We start from the raw sequence: 15,649 nt of genomic DNA on the forward strand, positions 1-15,649 counted from the left end.
CACGTCAGTCGTATAAATCGTCTTTAATTGAGAAAGCATGGAGTGGAGACCCGGTCCCCTGGGAGCAGAGCCAGGAGATGGGTGGAGCCTGAGTGGGATCTGTGTGGGTGAGGGGAGCAGCCACCCCTCTCGCGATAAGCCAGAAGTAGAAAGAGCCTGAGGAGAAGTGACCTGTCTCTGAGCCCGAGCCCCTCCCTTTAGGGCCTCCTCAGTCTACCCGGCCCAAGTCTGAGGCTACTCAGAGCCTCCCTCCTAGTTCACTGATGGGCTCCTGATCTTTTCCAGGCCTGCCCCTAACTCTCTGCATTTTTTCAGAAAAATGTAGTTGGGCCCTTTTTGGGTACCTAAAACCCAGCCGAGGTTATAAGCTGTAAGGTAAAGCAAGTTCTATTCAGTTAGAAGCTGGAGGGGTGTATAAGATCTAGAGACCAAGAGGCCCTCACCCTCCTTGGCCCGACCTGTGGGGGAGAAGGGTGGGACTTATTGCTGAATTGGGGTCTCCTCATTGGGGGGGGGTCAAGGCTATCTCCCATTTGTCTTTTTTATTCTAGACCCATTACCCTAAAGACCTCAGCTTTAAAGGGGACCTGGAAGGAATTCCTGCCGAGGTACCTACATGTCCATGTCCCCCCAACCCAGGCACAGGTCCAGTCGTCCCATAGTTCTGGCCCCTTCCCCATCCTAGCTGCCCTTCTATGAGCCAGGGATTCCTTCCAAAACCCCTCTGCCCTTCCTCAGACTCTATTTCCCTGGCAGGACCCCAGCTGAGTTGCAGGACCTAGAAACTGCATGTAAAAATAAGGTTAGCATTCTATAGGAAGAATAAGATTTTTAGAAAATTATCTAGGGAAAACAAGAAGTGGTTCTTGATCCATCCAGAACTTAGTTCTTTGTGAATCATAGCTGGGTCCTTTCCAGAGCTCATGCTTAACAGGTATCACTAGAGAAGGCGGGAGGGTGGGTCTAGAACTTACTCTAGAGCAATAATATGGCTATACAGGCTCCAGTTCCATCGTAGAGGGAAGGGCTGAAAGTCGTGGTCTATGTCCTAGAGCTGAGATTCAGAAGGAAGTATGGCTCCATATGTGTCTAGAACACCATGCTCTAGAACTGGGTATCTCTGGGATAAAAAAGTTAAACCTGTGGTGATCTGAGACTGGTCCCAGTTCAGGCCAAGGCCAACAGCTGGATAGGGCTCAAATCCAGCCTCTCTCTACTTGGAAACGAGGGGTCCATCTGGGTCAAGAACAAAAGCCTGATGGACCCAGAACAGAGCCTGAGTGCAGAAATGGCCCTGGCTGGGGCGCCTGCTGTTCCAGAACCCATCCAGAACAAGGCAGAAAGTGGAATAGGGAAAGAAGGAAACTAACTCCTGAGCTCCAGTGGACCTACAAATCTATGGCTCAGTGGCAATGAAAAGGGCAAAGGGCTCCAGGAACTGGCTGAGGCCCTGGTGGGGAGGATTTATGCCCTGGTTCTGTCAGTTTGGGAACCCCTGGCGCCATCTCGGGAAAAGGCTTTTGCAGGGTGTGAGTGTGAAAGGAAAGAAGTGATCAGCCAGGACCATCTTCAGACATCCCCGTCTCTGACCCCCTTCCCGGGCCCAAGGATCTAAGGGTCTCAGCAGCCCTGGAAGTCACAGCTGGCCCCTAGGCCCCCTCAGGGTAGAGCCCCTGGTGGGACCTGGCTGCTCAGGGCATGTGTGTGTCAGCAGGGGTGTCAGCAGGACCGGGAGCAGGGCTGGAAGACAGGCTATGGTCGTGGCTGGCTCAGTGCGAGTGCAGGGAGCCTCCCCGTCCAGGGACTACATTTTAGGGGGCCGGGGGACTGGAAGGGGAAGTCTCAGGGACACTGTGGAGAGAAGGCTCCCGGTACATGGCCACTGTGAAGGGGAGAGAGAGGAGCAGGAAGGAGAGTTAGGCACCAAGAGGGCTCTGAAAGGGCTCCCTTCCCCTTTACTCCTCCTCTAGGAACCCCAACCCACAGAAGGAGAGCTTCCCAAACCCCCTAAGGTCAAAGCCTTCCTGGCTTGACCTGTCATAACATGTGTCCTCTTAAAACACTTATAGTCCCGGAGCTATGTGTCACTAAATGTCCATATCAAGGTCAACACCCTCCCACGTGACCTGCCTCTTCCCAGAGGGTCCATACTCACCCTCCAGGAGCTTGGGCACAAAGTGGGCGGCTGCCTTGGTCTTCTTGACTCGATTTCCCTTCATGACTCGGCCCTCCTTGTCTAGGCCCAGGTACCAGGCCCGGCCAGAACGGCGCTGGCGATAGAGAGCAGAGGCGTACAGGACATAGTAATTCTCAAAGACGCACTCCTTAAAGCGACACTCAGCTGTGAAATGTGGCTGAGGAGACAAAGACCCAGAAAGGCACACACAGAGAGACAAAAAGACACATCACTGGACAGAAGGGAGCCCTGGGAAGAACAAGGCAGGATATAATCCACACATTTGAGGCTGGGAGAGCCAACTTCTGAGTGCAGGGAGGATGAGGAAGTCTCGTAGGCCCCCCGAGGGCCGGGAACTAGACTTCTGGGGGCCTGGAATAAGAAGATACTGTTTCCCTGCTCTACTCCCAACCTCTTACCATCCAGGGGACCTGGAGGGAATTCCTGCTTGGAGGAATTCCTGAATCCTTCCCCAATATCCCAAATGACTCTGGGGAAGTGAGTAATAATGAGGTCTAGAGGAGGTAGGAGGAGACACAGGGGTCATAAAAGGTTGAAAGAGTTGGACATAAAAAGAGCCTGGGGGTATTTAGGTGGCTGTTCCAGGAGGAGGGATTGGAGGGACTCTAGGGGAGGTGCTTGGGAGTGGGCAGTGAGGACAGGGTGTTGGCAAGAGCTAAAGGGAGAGGAAGCCCTGAGCTGCAAAATATCTGTAGTTGGGAAGGCTGTAGCTAGGGGAGTCCCCAGACCCCAGGCCACCCCCCCCACCTCGTCTCACCGAGCTGTACAGCAGCCCCTCAGCATTCATGGCCACGTAGTGACCCAGCTTGGCGCTCTGGATGGTGACTACACGGAGCCCCACGGGGATCAGGTTGAAGTGGGCTGGGGGTGGAGAAAGGGGGCATCGGTACCCAGGCCTCCAACCCCTATCTGAGCCCCCCGCCCCCACCATTCCGGTTTCAGTTCTACTTCTTCCCTTGGGGTGGGGTGTCAAAGAGCCAGACTGAAAATGACAGAACCTGAAGTGGCAATAAGATTGTCATCTCCTATGCCCGCTCTCCCCCTTCCCACCCAGCAGCTGGCTTCCCCTCTCACTGAAAGAGCTGGTGTCCTCTGGGGTGCCCTGGATGCTCCCGTCGGGATTCGCCTGGAGGTAGAAACCCTGGCGGCAGAACAGTTTGGTGACGATGCCTTTGAGCTGAGGCTCTGGAGAGAGAGACATTCATCTTGGAACATGACATCTCTGTTTCCAGAAACATTCCTACACTTGGCGGGCTCAAAAGAGAGAAGGAAAGGAGAATGGAGGGAAGGAAGAGGGTCCCAGGGCCCCAGCTTGATGACCCTCCAAGCAAGCTCTCTCCCACATCTTTTTGACTCCAGAGGAAGCTGGGGTGCGGGTCCCTTCTGCTTCCTCTAACCAGCTTTCAGTTTAATCTATTGAAATTTATTTAAAGGCTTAATTCCTACTCCACAGCTCAACCAGAAGGGGGGGAGGGGAGAAGAGGGAAGAGGAAGGGGAGAGATACATCCAAAGGCAGAGGACAGAGAGAGACAGGCAGGGCTGCTTAAGGGGCGGTGTGTTTGCCAATGTGAGGGGCAGTAAGGTGACCACAGGGTAGGGGCGCCCCCTCAGGAGTGGGGGTGGGACTGGGCCTGACGCTGACTCAGCACCTGCTGCTGCGGCTGCCGCTCGCTTGGCGCGGGCCTCGCCTTGGCCCAGCGCCGGCCTGTCTGACACTGACCCATCTGTCTGTCTGTCTGTCTGTCTGTCTGCTGGCTCGCGGGGGCCCAGCCCTCCCTGAGGCTCAGCCTCTCCCCTTCAGCCAGGTAACCCGCCTAAGATGGGGGATATTCGGTACCAAACCAAGGAAATGGGGGAGGGGGCCGGGGAGCTGGCGAGGCAGGCTGAGTCACGTGGGGGCCCGGTCCCACTCAAAGGGTGGGCTGCGGACCGTACCACTGCCGAGGGCCGCCGGCGGGGGAAGGGCGCCGGTGGGGTGGGGTCTCCCCCTAGGGGAGCTGGGAGCGGGCGGGAGCGAGGCCAGAGGGACTCCCTGCCTGTCGCACCTGGACGGGGACCACACGCTAACCCTCACAACTCTCCTCCCCCAACGCTCGCTCCGGGCCGACTTCCCGGTACCCCCTCGTAGGTGGTACGACCCCCAGCCTCGGTGCTGGTCGCCTGCAGGGTACTGTGTCTGAGTTCCTCGCGGCAAAGGGTGCCCTGAGCCCGTGGGACCCGATTTCGGAGTCGCGTAGGGGGCCACGGGGGGTGCCCAGCTCCTTTCTTGAAGCGCAGGTCACGGGAGGAGGGCGCACAGAGGGGCGGGCTGGCGAGGTAGCTGCAAGGACACCCGGGGGAGAGCTGGGGAGATTGGCGCCGAGCCACGCAAGCTCGGCCAGCAGGAACCGAGCCAAGGCTCGGAGGAGCGGGAGAACCGGGGCGGGGGCGGGGCTGTCGGAGCCACAGAAACCCTCGGGGTGACCCAGGCGTCCGGAACCCCCAGGCCCCTCGGCTCGGGATTGAAAGAATCGCGAGAGCCGGCACGTAGGCGGAGGACGGTGGGGGGTGGGGACTCCTGTGTTGGGGGTGGGGCGGCGAGCGGGAACTGCCAGGCTTCGGGGCACCAGGCTTAGCCCCTCAAGCCTTCCCTTGCCCTCGAAAGCAAGGAGACTCGGGGTTATGGGCAGAAGAGAAGGGAAACTGAGGCATCGTCTGGCCGAGACTTTGTGGTCCGGGCCCACCCCCTTTCACTTTCGGGGAGCCCCCCCTCAATCGGGCCCCGCTCTTCGATGTCCCTGGCCTCAACCTCCCAGGCAGAGAGACCCCTAGGCCCGGAGACCCCGCCCCAGCCACTCACCCGGGCCGCGGTCCGGCCGCGCGGGCCGCCCCCCGCACAGTCGCACCTTGGACAGCAGGATGAGGAGCTGCTTCTGGCAAAGGGATTTGGTGCCGCGGGGACACACGCGCCGCTGCGCTGACACGGGCCGGCTGCCCCCGGGCTCGCGGACCTCCCGCTTCTGCCGGATCAGGCTACTGGCCAGTGCCGCCATGGCGCCCCGGGAGGAGACACCCCCAAACCGGCAGGCGCCCGGAGCGCGCTGGGCACCCCCCCCTCCCCCCCCGCCAGAGAAACCCGCTCGCTCACCAGGACATGCTCTTGACTCTCCGGTCCCGACTCACCGCCTCACCCCCAGGACCTGAGGATAAGCCCTAGACAACCCCCAACCAAGGCACCAGCTCCCACCTTTGGGCCTCGTGCTAGCTTTGCTTCACCAGACCCAGCAGCCTATGTACCTCTCAGTTGACCCCACCCTCGACTTTCGCCCCCTACAGAAAACTTCCCCCTTCCCTGATCTCCAGTGTCGCTGTCCCCCACTAACCCTATCCCAAAGCCAAGACCCTCAAATTTTTCAAGATGTGGTTCTAATATCCCCAGGCACCTTTCCACCCTATTTCTGGGCCCTGCACTCCTGCCAAAGCCACTCTCGTAATCTTAAAGGTGTGGGTCCTTAGCTTTGGGGATCTTAGCTCACCCCACCCCTGCTGGGGTGCTGCCAGTGTCAGGGAAAAACCCAGCCTTGGTGTCTTTTCCTTTGCCACCCTCTAAGTGAAGAATCCCCCACTTTTCCCCACTGAAATCCCCCCAAAACTATGTCTTGAAATATCCAGACTGTGGCCGTTCAGCAAGAAGAGGTTCCCAGACCCTGTCTCTGGACAATACCGGTTTTTACCAAGTCACCCCCATTTCTAGTGGCACAGGGTTCCAGCTGCTGAGCCCCTTTCCTCACCTTGTTACCCTCCACTCCTTTTGAAGTCACCTCCAAATCCGCCCTTCCTAGTGGTTACACCAGGTGGTTGTCTGGAGGGCCCTCTGTCACCTCGGAATAAGGAGCATAGGTTTTTGGTTTTTTTGTTTTTCTTTCTGGCAGCCCCTTAATTTCCTCGGGGACAGCTGGTGCTGTTTAGATCCCACGCCCTCCAATCCAACCAGCCCCCCAAGAGGAGTGCACCCACGTTGTCACGGGTCCCCAAATGTGAACAGACCCCCTGTAAGTCAGAGCTCATCAGAGCTTTCTGCGACAGGGCTCCCTCGTCCTCCCCGGGGTTGCCTATAACACCCCCTCTTCCTTCCCCGACGCCCCTCAACCTGTCCTGTCTTGTCGATCCGGCGACGGCTGGCGCTGGCTCCGGTTCCAGTCTCCTCCCTCCCTGTACCCCGCAAGCGGAGCTTCCCCCCACGCCAGGCTAGGCGTCCCGGACCCCAGGATGGAGTGAGGGTGTCTCCGCAGAGCGCCCTGGTCCGGCGAAGTGAGCACTGGGCCTGGCGGCTGGACCAAGCGCAGCGGCGGCAGCGGCGGCAGCGGTAGCGGCTGTGGGAAGCTGAGGCGGCGGCGGCGGCGACAGCAGCTCCCCCTCCTCGGAGAGCCGGCCCGGGGGCGGGGCAGGGGGCGGAGACGCTGGGAAAGAGGGGGGTGAAGCTGGGCGGGCGGAACCCCGGGGTTCCTTGGAGGCAGGGAGTGGGGACGGTCTTAGAGGCAGGTGGAGCCGAGGCAAGGCCGCATGTCTCGGGGTTCAGAGGAGGGACGAGGAGGCGACTCCACTGAACGGAACTCTGGATGGGGGGAGAGGTTGGGCTTAGATAGATGGAATGGCGGACGCCCTTCCATGGAGAATGGAGGAGACCCTACTGCGCGGGATGGAGGACAGAACTGGATGAGGAGAGTGGGGGCAATAACTGAAGAGATAACGGTGGTGCTGAGGTGTAGCCTGGGGTGAAATTCGGCCTCCTTAATATCTCTGCTTTTGTGTGAGCCAAACTGGTCAAGTCCCTGCTCTCCATACCTCTCTCCTTTCCACGTTTCGTCAGCAAATACATTACCCCCATCCCTATTGACTCCTAAGAGAAAAGACCGTAAGAACTGGCGGGAGATGGTTGCCAGAGGCTGCACCAGAGCGGGAGGGGTGCTGGCCACAGATGTGGAAAGTGGAGAGGCCGGAATGGAACGACCCATGCCAGGGTGAGGCAGGAGGAGGGTGGGAGGATGGAGAGGAATCGGCAAGGAGGCCTTCTAGAACGGGTTCTTCGGCCCGAGGCGCTCAGCCTGTCTCCCAGGTGAGTCCCCTGCACACCCCGCCGGCCAACAGAAGCACTTTCCACGTTAGCAGGAACAGCGTCTTTAATGGGCCCCGCCTCCCACGCCGGCCAAGCCGCCCCCCTTGCGCGCAGCCTTGGCCTCCTCCACAGCGGCGCGCAGGGCGCCGGCAGGGTCCCCGCGAAGCAGGGCCAAAGTCCCGAGCAGCGAAGCGGCGCCGTCCCCCACACGGAGCTTTTGGCCACTCAGAAAATAGTGGGGCAGCGTCCCGGCCTCGAGCACCCGGCCCAACTCATCCAGGAGCCCGAGGCAGCAGGCGCCCGCATTCTCGGGCCGCGCCAGATAGAGCGCGGGCAGCCGCTCGCACGCCCAGTAGAGCAACGTCCGCAGGAGGTAGGGCGCCGCGGCCCGGGTCCCGGCCACCAGCGGGCGCAGCAGCGCCTGGGCCGCCGCGTGCGCTTGCAGCAGCGGAGCGGGTATGCGCGCCTTGAGCGCCAGCTCCTGGCGGGCGAAGCAGAGCTGCCAGCCGGAGGCGCCCGTCCGCTCTGTGCCGCCGCCGCCGCCGCCGGGCACCAGGTAGAAGGAAGACGACTCCGAGGCCAGCGTGCCGGCCCAAAAGTGGCTCCGAGCCCCCTGGGGCCAGCCGGCTACGGACACCACGGGGATCAGGTCGAAAAGCAGGAGGTGGCGCGGGGGCCCGGGCGTAGCCAGGAGGATGGTGGTGACCCCCGCGTGGCGGGCTGCGTGGACCAAGCGCGGGGCACCCGGGACCGGAAACAGGGACTCAGCGACCGCGGCCAGCGAAGCAAAGAACCAGGCAGCCACCTGGGCGGGGCACAATGTGGGCCATGCCTCCCGAGCCTCCGACGGCTGTGGCACTGGGCTGATGTCGGCTGCTTTGGTGACGTCACCATTCGTTTTTTTCAATGGTGAGGGAAAGTCAACATCGGTTACGTTGCGCCGAGGCGACTCTGGCACTGAAACATCACTAGGTGATTCTTCCAAAGACTCGTGTGCCTCGGGCTCAGTGACATCACCATGTGGCTGATCCACGGAGCTTTGCGGGTCCTTGGGACTTTCTTTGCTTTCGGTTGGGTGGATCGAATCACATCCTCCTGGGACTGGGGGTCCTAGACAATCCTGCCATGCTTCCCGGAGCGAGGTTCCACGTACCTGCTCTGGGAGGCAGAGCCATGCGTAACGGGATCCCACATCCAGCTGTAGCTCCTGCCCAGTGCCATCTAGCGAAAACACAGGCACCAGGAGTGTGAAGCCGGCGTCGTAGTGAGGTCCCCGAGCGTAGGGACCTAGAGGCACAGGCCCCAGATCCAGGGAGCCCTCCCGAATCCCACCACGAAGCAGCAAGAGCTCTGCCTGGGGAGGAAAGCGAGGGTCCCGGCGGTGAACCAGACCTAAGAAAAGAAGGGATCGGAGAGGCGTGATCCAGTGCCGGGGCAGGGTGAGGCGGAGCTGAGAGCTGCATGTTCCCAAAGGCTGGGAGGGTTACTTACCAAGCAAAGAGAAAACAAAGTCCTTGGCCTGGAGGAGATCTGGTCCCGGCTTGGGCCCGTCACTCCAGCTCTCCTGCACACCCAGCTCCTGGATCAGCTGGGTTAGTTCTTGCAGCTGCGCCCCAGAGCAGAAGTCGATGTCTGTGAGCGGCCGGGCTGGGGCTGGGGGCGGTGGCCCCCACCAGGGAGCACTCCCCCATACCGTGGAAGCCATGTGGCTCTATCGTTTGGGGGCTAGGAAATACACAGACGGGAGGAAACCCAGACCGGTTGTTCCTTTTGCTGCGGAAAACTGGCCCCCGCTCTTTTCTCTTTCCGAGGCCAAGAGGGTGCCCAAGACACAGTCCGCCAATAGGTCTGCAGATGAAGGGCTCTAAATTTAGTCTTGAAAGCGAACAAATAAACACCTCCTCCGTCCTTGCCCTTTTCTCATATGCTGGTCCCCACCCCCCAAGGACCGGTTCACCTGACTCAGCAGGTAAAAAGTAGCTGTTTGGCCCCTCCTACGGAATGTTATAGCCAGTCTCCTTCCCCGCCCCTTGTCTACCTCTCCTTACCTCTTTTTCGGAAGAGGCTAGTGGTTTGCGGCTTCCCTCTTAGGGGTAGCTGCAAGGGCTGGGAAGAAAATGGATAGGAAGATTCAACAGGTAACTTCTTCCTGCTGCCCACAAGGCCACGCCCCTAAATTACAACCACGCCCCTTTATGGAGGCTCTCGGGGTGGTTCCGGACCGCCCGGACTCCAGAGTTACAGTCACTCCTTTCGCTCTGCAGAGATCTCGGGGCTATCCTGGGAGTTGTAGTTTGTCTTCCAAGCTACCAAGGCGTTGGGGCCACGCCCCCACATCCTTTCCTGTTCCGTTGAAGTAGTGCCTGATGGAAGTTGTAGTTTCTATGGAGATAAACTATTCTGTGTTTTTCCAAGGCCAGGTCAACTGCACACAAACATTCCTTGGGGTGAGAGCAGAGGTGTAATAGAATGCATCTGAATAGCAAACAACGATGGGGGAGCTAGCCTAGGGCCTGGGGAGAAATAGGGGTCTCTATCCCATGTGGAAGTAGAGGAGCCCTGGTCACTTAAATCTAGAAGGGTTGTTGCATGCAAATATAACCTCATTTTAGAGATGAGACTGCAAGCCTAGAAAGGTTGCACGTGACTTGTCCAAGGTCAGAGCCGAGCCAGAGAGGTGTTGGAAAGGGGCTCCCCAGCTGGGATGTATCTCCTTGGAGTCGGTGGTGGTAATGCTGGACAAGAACACATAGGTAGCGACCCAGGAATGGACATCTGACTCAGGGGAAGGACATATTAGTGATGCCCACCTCAGACACACGAGTGGTGGCACGGAAAACACTTTGGAATCTCGCAGCTCATGTGTGGATAGAGAAGAGTTAAAAGGACTGAAAGTGAAGTCCAGAGGAAACTCCCAGCTGGGCTGGGGCAGGGCAATGGAAAACTATCAGGGGAAGGAAATTGCTTTCAGCGACCAGTGCTATCGTGGACACAGCTTAAGTCCAGGATGAAACTAGGAGCCAGAACCATAGGACAGAAAGGTAGGAAACCAGAGACAGGCTCACAGATTAGACCAAGGCATGCCAGACCAGGAATTCTTACATTCCTTTTTTCCCAGGGGTCTGTCTCCACAGTGAACTTGGCCTAAATCTATGGGCAAGAAAATTAAGTAAAGACACCTCGAAAAAAGTAGAGGTCTGTAAAGGAGGGGGCCCTCAGAATCCAAGGCTCAATTTGGGAAGCCTAAAACTCAGGGGTTCCTTGTCACTGACAAAGAGAGGTCTTTTCCCTCAGTAACCAAGAGCTCCAAACAGCCCAGAATTGGGGGGCAAGTTTCCATACATTTGGTCGTGACCCAAGAGACCAGATCAGGAAAACTGAGGCCTGGGCTCTTTCTCACAGTCTGGGGAAATCAGGCATTGGGCATCCATCCCTACATCTTACTTCCTCCCTAGATTGTGGCTTCTGAGCCACCCTAAAAAGAACTAAGTTCTCTGGGCTCTGTGGGAGCTTTAAGATGCTGGGGATAGGTGACAGGGAAAGGAAAGTTGCTCTTAACTCAAAAGCATTGCTCTCCAATAACATCCTCCATCATGATGGAAATGTTCTAAATCTGTGCCATCCAGTACAATAGCCACTAGCTCCGTGTGGCTACTGAGCACTTAGAAGATCATGAGACTGAGGAAGAGAATTTTTTTTTTTTGCCATGCCTTGCAGCTTGTGGGATCTCACTTCCCTGACCAGGAACTGAACCCTAGCCACGGCAGTGAAAGTGCCAAGGCCTAACCACTGGACCTCCAGGGACCTCCCTGAGGATCAGAATTCTTAACTTTACTTAATTTTAACTAATTTGCAGTCTAATAGGCATATTTGGCTAGTAGCTACTGTAATGGAGAGTGCAGCTCTAGGGCCTTGGGGATAACGGGTTTAGCTAGAAAGTGATGGGAGGGAAAGCAGGGATAGCTTAGGTCCTCCTCAGGCCCTGTGGGATGGGGCTGGGGTGGATGTCCTCAAACAACCACAGAACACTTCTCTTGCCTCTTTATTCCCCACGCACATATGTCCCCTCTTTTTCCAAGTTTCTCATCACACACTGATATCCCCATTCCTTGATGGTCTCCGGTGAGTTCTTGGATGTCTCTCGGCAAAGGCGCCTGGGAGACAGAGCTTCACACTTGTCCCTGCCAGCTCTGAACTGTCTCTGGCGGGCATCAAAGACCACATGCCCTACCCGGGTGCCTGGCCCAGGACAGTAGGGCTTCCAGTTAGTTTTGGGAGGCATAGACATCTGGCGATAGTTCTGGCAGGCTGGAGGAGCTGTATCCATGGGGTGGTACACACAGTCTTGGCTGCCTGCTTGCCGGAAGGATGACTGCAGCTCGATGAGTACAGGTACCTCTGAGAAGGTTTGCAGGTCATTGTAGGTCACCTGGGCCTTGGGAGAGCAGGAGTTCTGACTAGGCGGGACAGAAGTCCATGGTACATGCTGCCCTGCAGCCTCCTTTTGAGGAACCTCCTCAGATATAAATGACTTTTGGGTCTGATGTGGGCCCCAAACTTGGACAGAGTCAGTTCCTAGAGGGTTCTTGTAGAGGCCAGGATCTGGGATAAGGCGTGAGTCCTTGTGGAGGCCTGATGTCTTGGTAAGGCCCTGAGTCTTGGAGAAGCCAAAGTCTTGAGTAAGTGCCGGGCCCTTATGGCGGACAGGATCTTGATTAATTCCTGGGTACTTGTGGAAGTTAGGGTTGTGGGTGTGCTCTGAGCTCCTGTAAATTCCAGCATCTTGGGTAAGGCCACATCTTTTGACTCCAGTGGCTTGGGTGAGGCCTGGATTCTCATGCAGGTCAGAATCTCGAGTAAGACCTTGGCTCCTGCAGACTCCAGAATCTTGGGTAAGGCCTGGATTCTTGTAGTCTCCTGAGTCTTGGGTAGGGCTTGAGCCCTTATGGAGGCCAGGGGTTTGCACAAGGCCTGGGCTCTTATGGAGACCAGATTCCTGGGAAAGGCCTGAGCTCTTGTTGATTCCAGAGTCTTGGGCAAGGTATGGAGTCTTCTGTGGCCCAGAATCGTGGGTAAAGCCTAGACTCCTAAAGGCTCCTGGATCTTGGGCATTACCTGTGCTTTTGTAACATCCAGAATCTTGAGAAGGGTGTGGGATATCATGGAGGCCAGTTTTTTGGGAGCATTCTTGACTTTTGTAGAGTATAGTCTCTTGGTTTCGTTCTAGATTCTTACAGATTCCAGAATCATGCATGAAGCCTGAGCTCCTCTGAATGTCAGAAGTTTGGAGAAATGGTATGTTCTTGTGGAGACCAGAGGGTTGGGTGAGATATGGGTTTCTAAAGAAACTTCTATCTTGAGTAGAACCTAAGTTCTTTTGGGGGCCAGCATGTTGGGTAATGACTGGATTCTTCTGAAGGTCAGAGTCTTGGGAAAGACTTGAATTCTTACAGAGATTAGTGTCTTGGGTAAGGCCTAGGTTCTTGTGGAGGCCTGGGTCTTGGGTAAGGCCTGGGTTCTTGTGGACGCCTGGGTCTTGGGTAAGGCCTGGGTTCTTGTGGACGCCTGGGTCTTGGGTAAGGCCTGGGTTCTTGTGGACGCCTGGGTCTTGGGTAAGGCCTGGGTTCTTGTGGACGCCTGGGTCTTGGGTAAGGCCTGGATTTCTAGAAACTCTAGAGTCTTTTGAAGGGCCTGGAGTCCTTTGGAGGCCAGAGTCTTGGTTGAGGCCTAGACTCTCATGAAGTTCAGCGGGTTGGGGCTGGTTTGGGGTCTGAGAAGTAGTGGAGAATTGGGGAGGGATGGGTCCCTGGGAAGAGAGGACAGGCTGAGGAGAATTGGAGGCCACGGGAAAGGTGGAAGGCTTCTGGTGGTTGCTGTGTTGATGAAGGATAAAGGATCTGGGAGAAACAAGAGGCAGAGAAAGCATGCATGGTGAAGGCACAGTGCATGGTGAGCTCTGGGCACTGGTTGGAGAATGGAAGCAAGGCTGAGAAGGTGCAGCATTCTTGGAGTATACCAGGAATTTGGGGTAGACTGGAGTCTGGGAGTCTGTGTTTCTCTTCTCAGAACTGCAAGGATGGAAGCTGCAGTAAGGGAAGGTCTTGGACTGTACCAGTTCATCTTTGGCATCATTTGAGATCTTCCATTCCATATTCCCCAACTCCAGATAACCCAATATGGATCCTGTGGAGGGCTTGGCACTGTCCCCACTACATTGGTTCGATGTTTTCTCAGCTGTACCAGAGCTCACCAGCCCATGACCCTCTTGGGGCCTGGAGAGGGTACCCAAGTCCTTTCTGGAATACCCAGAGTTCTGAGGGGGACACACATGGAATAATTCCTGCTTTACCCTGCGGGCATCATAGACCACATGGCCGGTGGAGAGGCCTTGGCTGAAGGCAGACAAGGTAGAGGGAATAGAAGCTAAGACGGAGGTAGGGGTGGTGGAAGGGACTGGAGTGGTCGTCAGGGCCATGACCAGTGCTGGGACAGGGGTTGTGGTAGAGGTCGGGACAGGTGCTGGTGTAGGGGCTGGGGCAGGAGTAGTAGCAGGGGCAGAAGTTGGAGGAGGAACTGAGGCAGAAGTTGGGGGAGGGACCAGAGTGTGGCCATGGGTATAGGTTAGAAGAGCATGGGTCAGGGTACAGGCAGGGGTGTGGCCCAGGGACTGGGCTGAGGCCTGTGAAGGGGCCTGGGCTTGGGCCTGGGCTGGGGTGTGCTCAGAGGTGAGGGCTGGGAAGGGGGTCTGGGCCTGGGGGGTGGTGTGCTCAGGGGGGTGGCTTGAGGAGAAGGTCTGGGCCTTGGCAGGAGTGTGCCCAGCGGGATGCGCTGGGGAGAAGGCCTGGGCCTGGGCGGGAGTGTGCTCATGGGGGTGGCCTGGGGAGCAGGTCTGGGCCTGGGGTGGGGTGTGCACAGTAGGGTGGGCTGAGGAGAAGGTCTGGGCCTTGGCAGGAGCGTGTCCAGGGGGCTGGACCGGGGAGCGGGTCTGGACCGGGGCTTGGGCCTGGGCCTGGGCTGTGTCACAGTCTGGGGTCTTAGTCTTGCTCTCTTGGGGCAGGCGGAGTGGAACCATGTCCACCTTGCTCATCCTGCGGAACTTGGAAGATGTCTCTTGCCTGAGGTAAAAGGTGCCTTGGGTCTTGAGGCATGTGACCTGAGGGGCCTCCCCAGCTCCCATTATCCCCTCCTTCCACAGTTCCCCTGGAGCCGCCATGGGCGCCCCCACGTGTCCACACTGAGGCGGCATCCAGCAGCGCTTAGAAGCCTTCTCATCGTTCATGTCTGGTATCCAGGAATCAAGGTGGTGTGGGTGCCCAAGCAGGAAGCTTGGGCGACGGTGGAAGCGGGAAGAGGCTCTTGAGCACAGGGCGTGGCTGCCTGCACAGCTGGATTGCTTGTCTGCGGGGAAAGGCGAGATGGGACGAGGCCTGGGTTCCCCAGGGACTGAACATTGGGACAGGGATAGAAGAAAGGGGACAGGCCCACATCCCCTGAGCCCACACGGGGGCCCACTCACCTTTGGGGAAAAAATGATGGAAAAGAGTCCGCAAGGAGCTCTTCAGATGCCTCCAGAGCTGAGGGAAGTGGGGGAGGGGAGAGTCCGGGAGCAGGGTGAGCCCTGAGGTCCAACCCTTGCCTGGCCACACCCCAGCAGCCCTCCCACCTCAGCCCCTTCAAGACGCCAGGCCTCCCCCAGCCCCGCCGCCCAGCTCCTGCCCTGACCAGAGTCACCACGTTGATCCCCACGTTGAGCAAGATGAAGCTGCCCAGGATCAGAAGAATCGAGTCTCCTAGGTCCTGGCACTTCCTGGGGTTGGTGCCAGAGCACGCTTGGGCTCCGTGGTGGGTTCGCTCACCCATGGCCGGGGGTCCCAGGACTACCTGGGCCCCCTGGCCTCCACATACTCACCAGGAGCCAGACTCCTCTGGTTGGGGAGGGGGAGAAGAACTGGGTCACAATGGGGCAGGTGGCTGGGATCACAATGAGGGAGGGGGAGGAAAAGGAGGGACCAGGGTAGCATTCCCTGGTAACCAGGCTCAGGTAAGCCGAGCCTGGACAGTCAAACAGGGCCCGAGGCCAGCACATGTCCCCTCGCGTGGTCACTCATGCCCTCACTGCCCGCTGACTCACTCGTTTAAACAACACATTCCATCACCTTGACCACTCCTGAGACTAGGAAAACCTTGGCCTCAGAGCCCTGGGGAAGGCCTGGCTGGAGTCCACAGCCTTGGCCTTCCTCATGCCCTTCACTGTGCGTGGACCTGGACATGCCTAGCTGTGGAACCTCCCGGTTTGGAGGTCGCTTCTTGGATGAGCTCTTTGGGGCAGGGACAGCTGAGACACAGAGTAGGTGCC

General features: G+C 57.8%; 3 protein-coding genes across 5 annotated transcripts; all 3 read right to left on the bottom strand.

Annotated features, from left to right (window-relative positions):
- Positions 1–25: 25 nt before the first annotated feature.
- Positions 26–8,514, bottom strand: FGF11 (fibroblast growth factor 11). Of its 3 annotated transcripts, none has more exons than XM_057716325.1 (6): positions 8,447–8,494; positions 5,038–6,637; positions 3,272–3,382; positions 2,955–3,058; positions 2,156–2,270; positions 26–1,882 (listed from the first exon to the last, which is right to left on the bottom strand). In XM_057716325.1, exons 2-6 carry the CDS (start codon positions 5,228–5,230, stop codon positions 1,812–1,814), a joined length of 594 nt encoding a protein of 197 aa, XP_057572308.1. In that variant the 5' UTR covers positions 5,231–6,637; positions 8,447–8,494; the 3' UTR covers positions 26–1,811. The 3 variants fall into 3 exon arrangements, with proteins under 3 accessions (XP_057572308.1, XP_057572307.1, XP_057572309.1); XM_057716324.1 differs by having other exon boundaries at positions 2,156–2,354; XM_057716326.1 differs by lacking the exon at positions 5,038–6,637 and having other exon boundaries at positions 2,156–2,354; positions 8,447–8,514.
- Positions 7,346–9,475, bottom strand: TMEM102 (transmembrane protein 102). The gene is made up of 3 exons (XM_057716322.1): positions 9,342–9,475; positions 8,785–9,018; positions 7,346–8,685 (listed from the first exon to the last, which is right to left on the bottom strand). The coding sequence occupies exons 2-3, from the start codon at positions 8,996–8,998 to the stop codon at positions 7,358–7,360; spliced, it is 1,542 nt and encodes a 513-aa protein (XP_057572305.1). The 5' UTR covers positions 8,999–9,018; positions 9,342–9,475; the 3' UTR covers positions 7,346–7,357.
- A 1,904-nt stretch (positions 9,476–11,379) lies between these two features.
- Positions 11,380–15,153, bottom strand: SPEM3 (SPEM family member 3). Its single transcript, XM_057715748.1, is given in 5 exon segments — positions 11,380–11,415; positions 11,417–12,768; positions 12,841–14,691; positions 14,810–14,867; positions 15,016–15,153. Coding segments are annotated over 5 exon segments (3,435 nt in total).
- Between the last annotated feature and the right edge of the window lie 496 nt (positions 15,154–15,649).

This window comes from Hippopotamus amphibius, chromosome 17 (genome assembly GCF_030028045.1).
Source record: "Hippopotamus amphibius kiboko isolate mHipAmp2 chromosome 17, mHipAmp2.hap2, whole genome shotgun sequence".
Lineage (NCBI taxonomy): Eukaryota > Metazoa > Chordata > Mammalia > Artiodactyla > Hippopotamidae > Hippopotamus > Hippopotamus amphibius.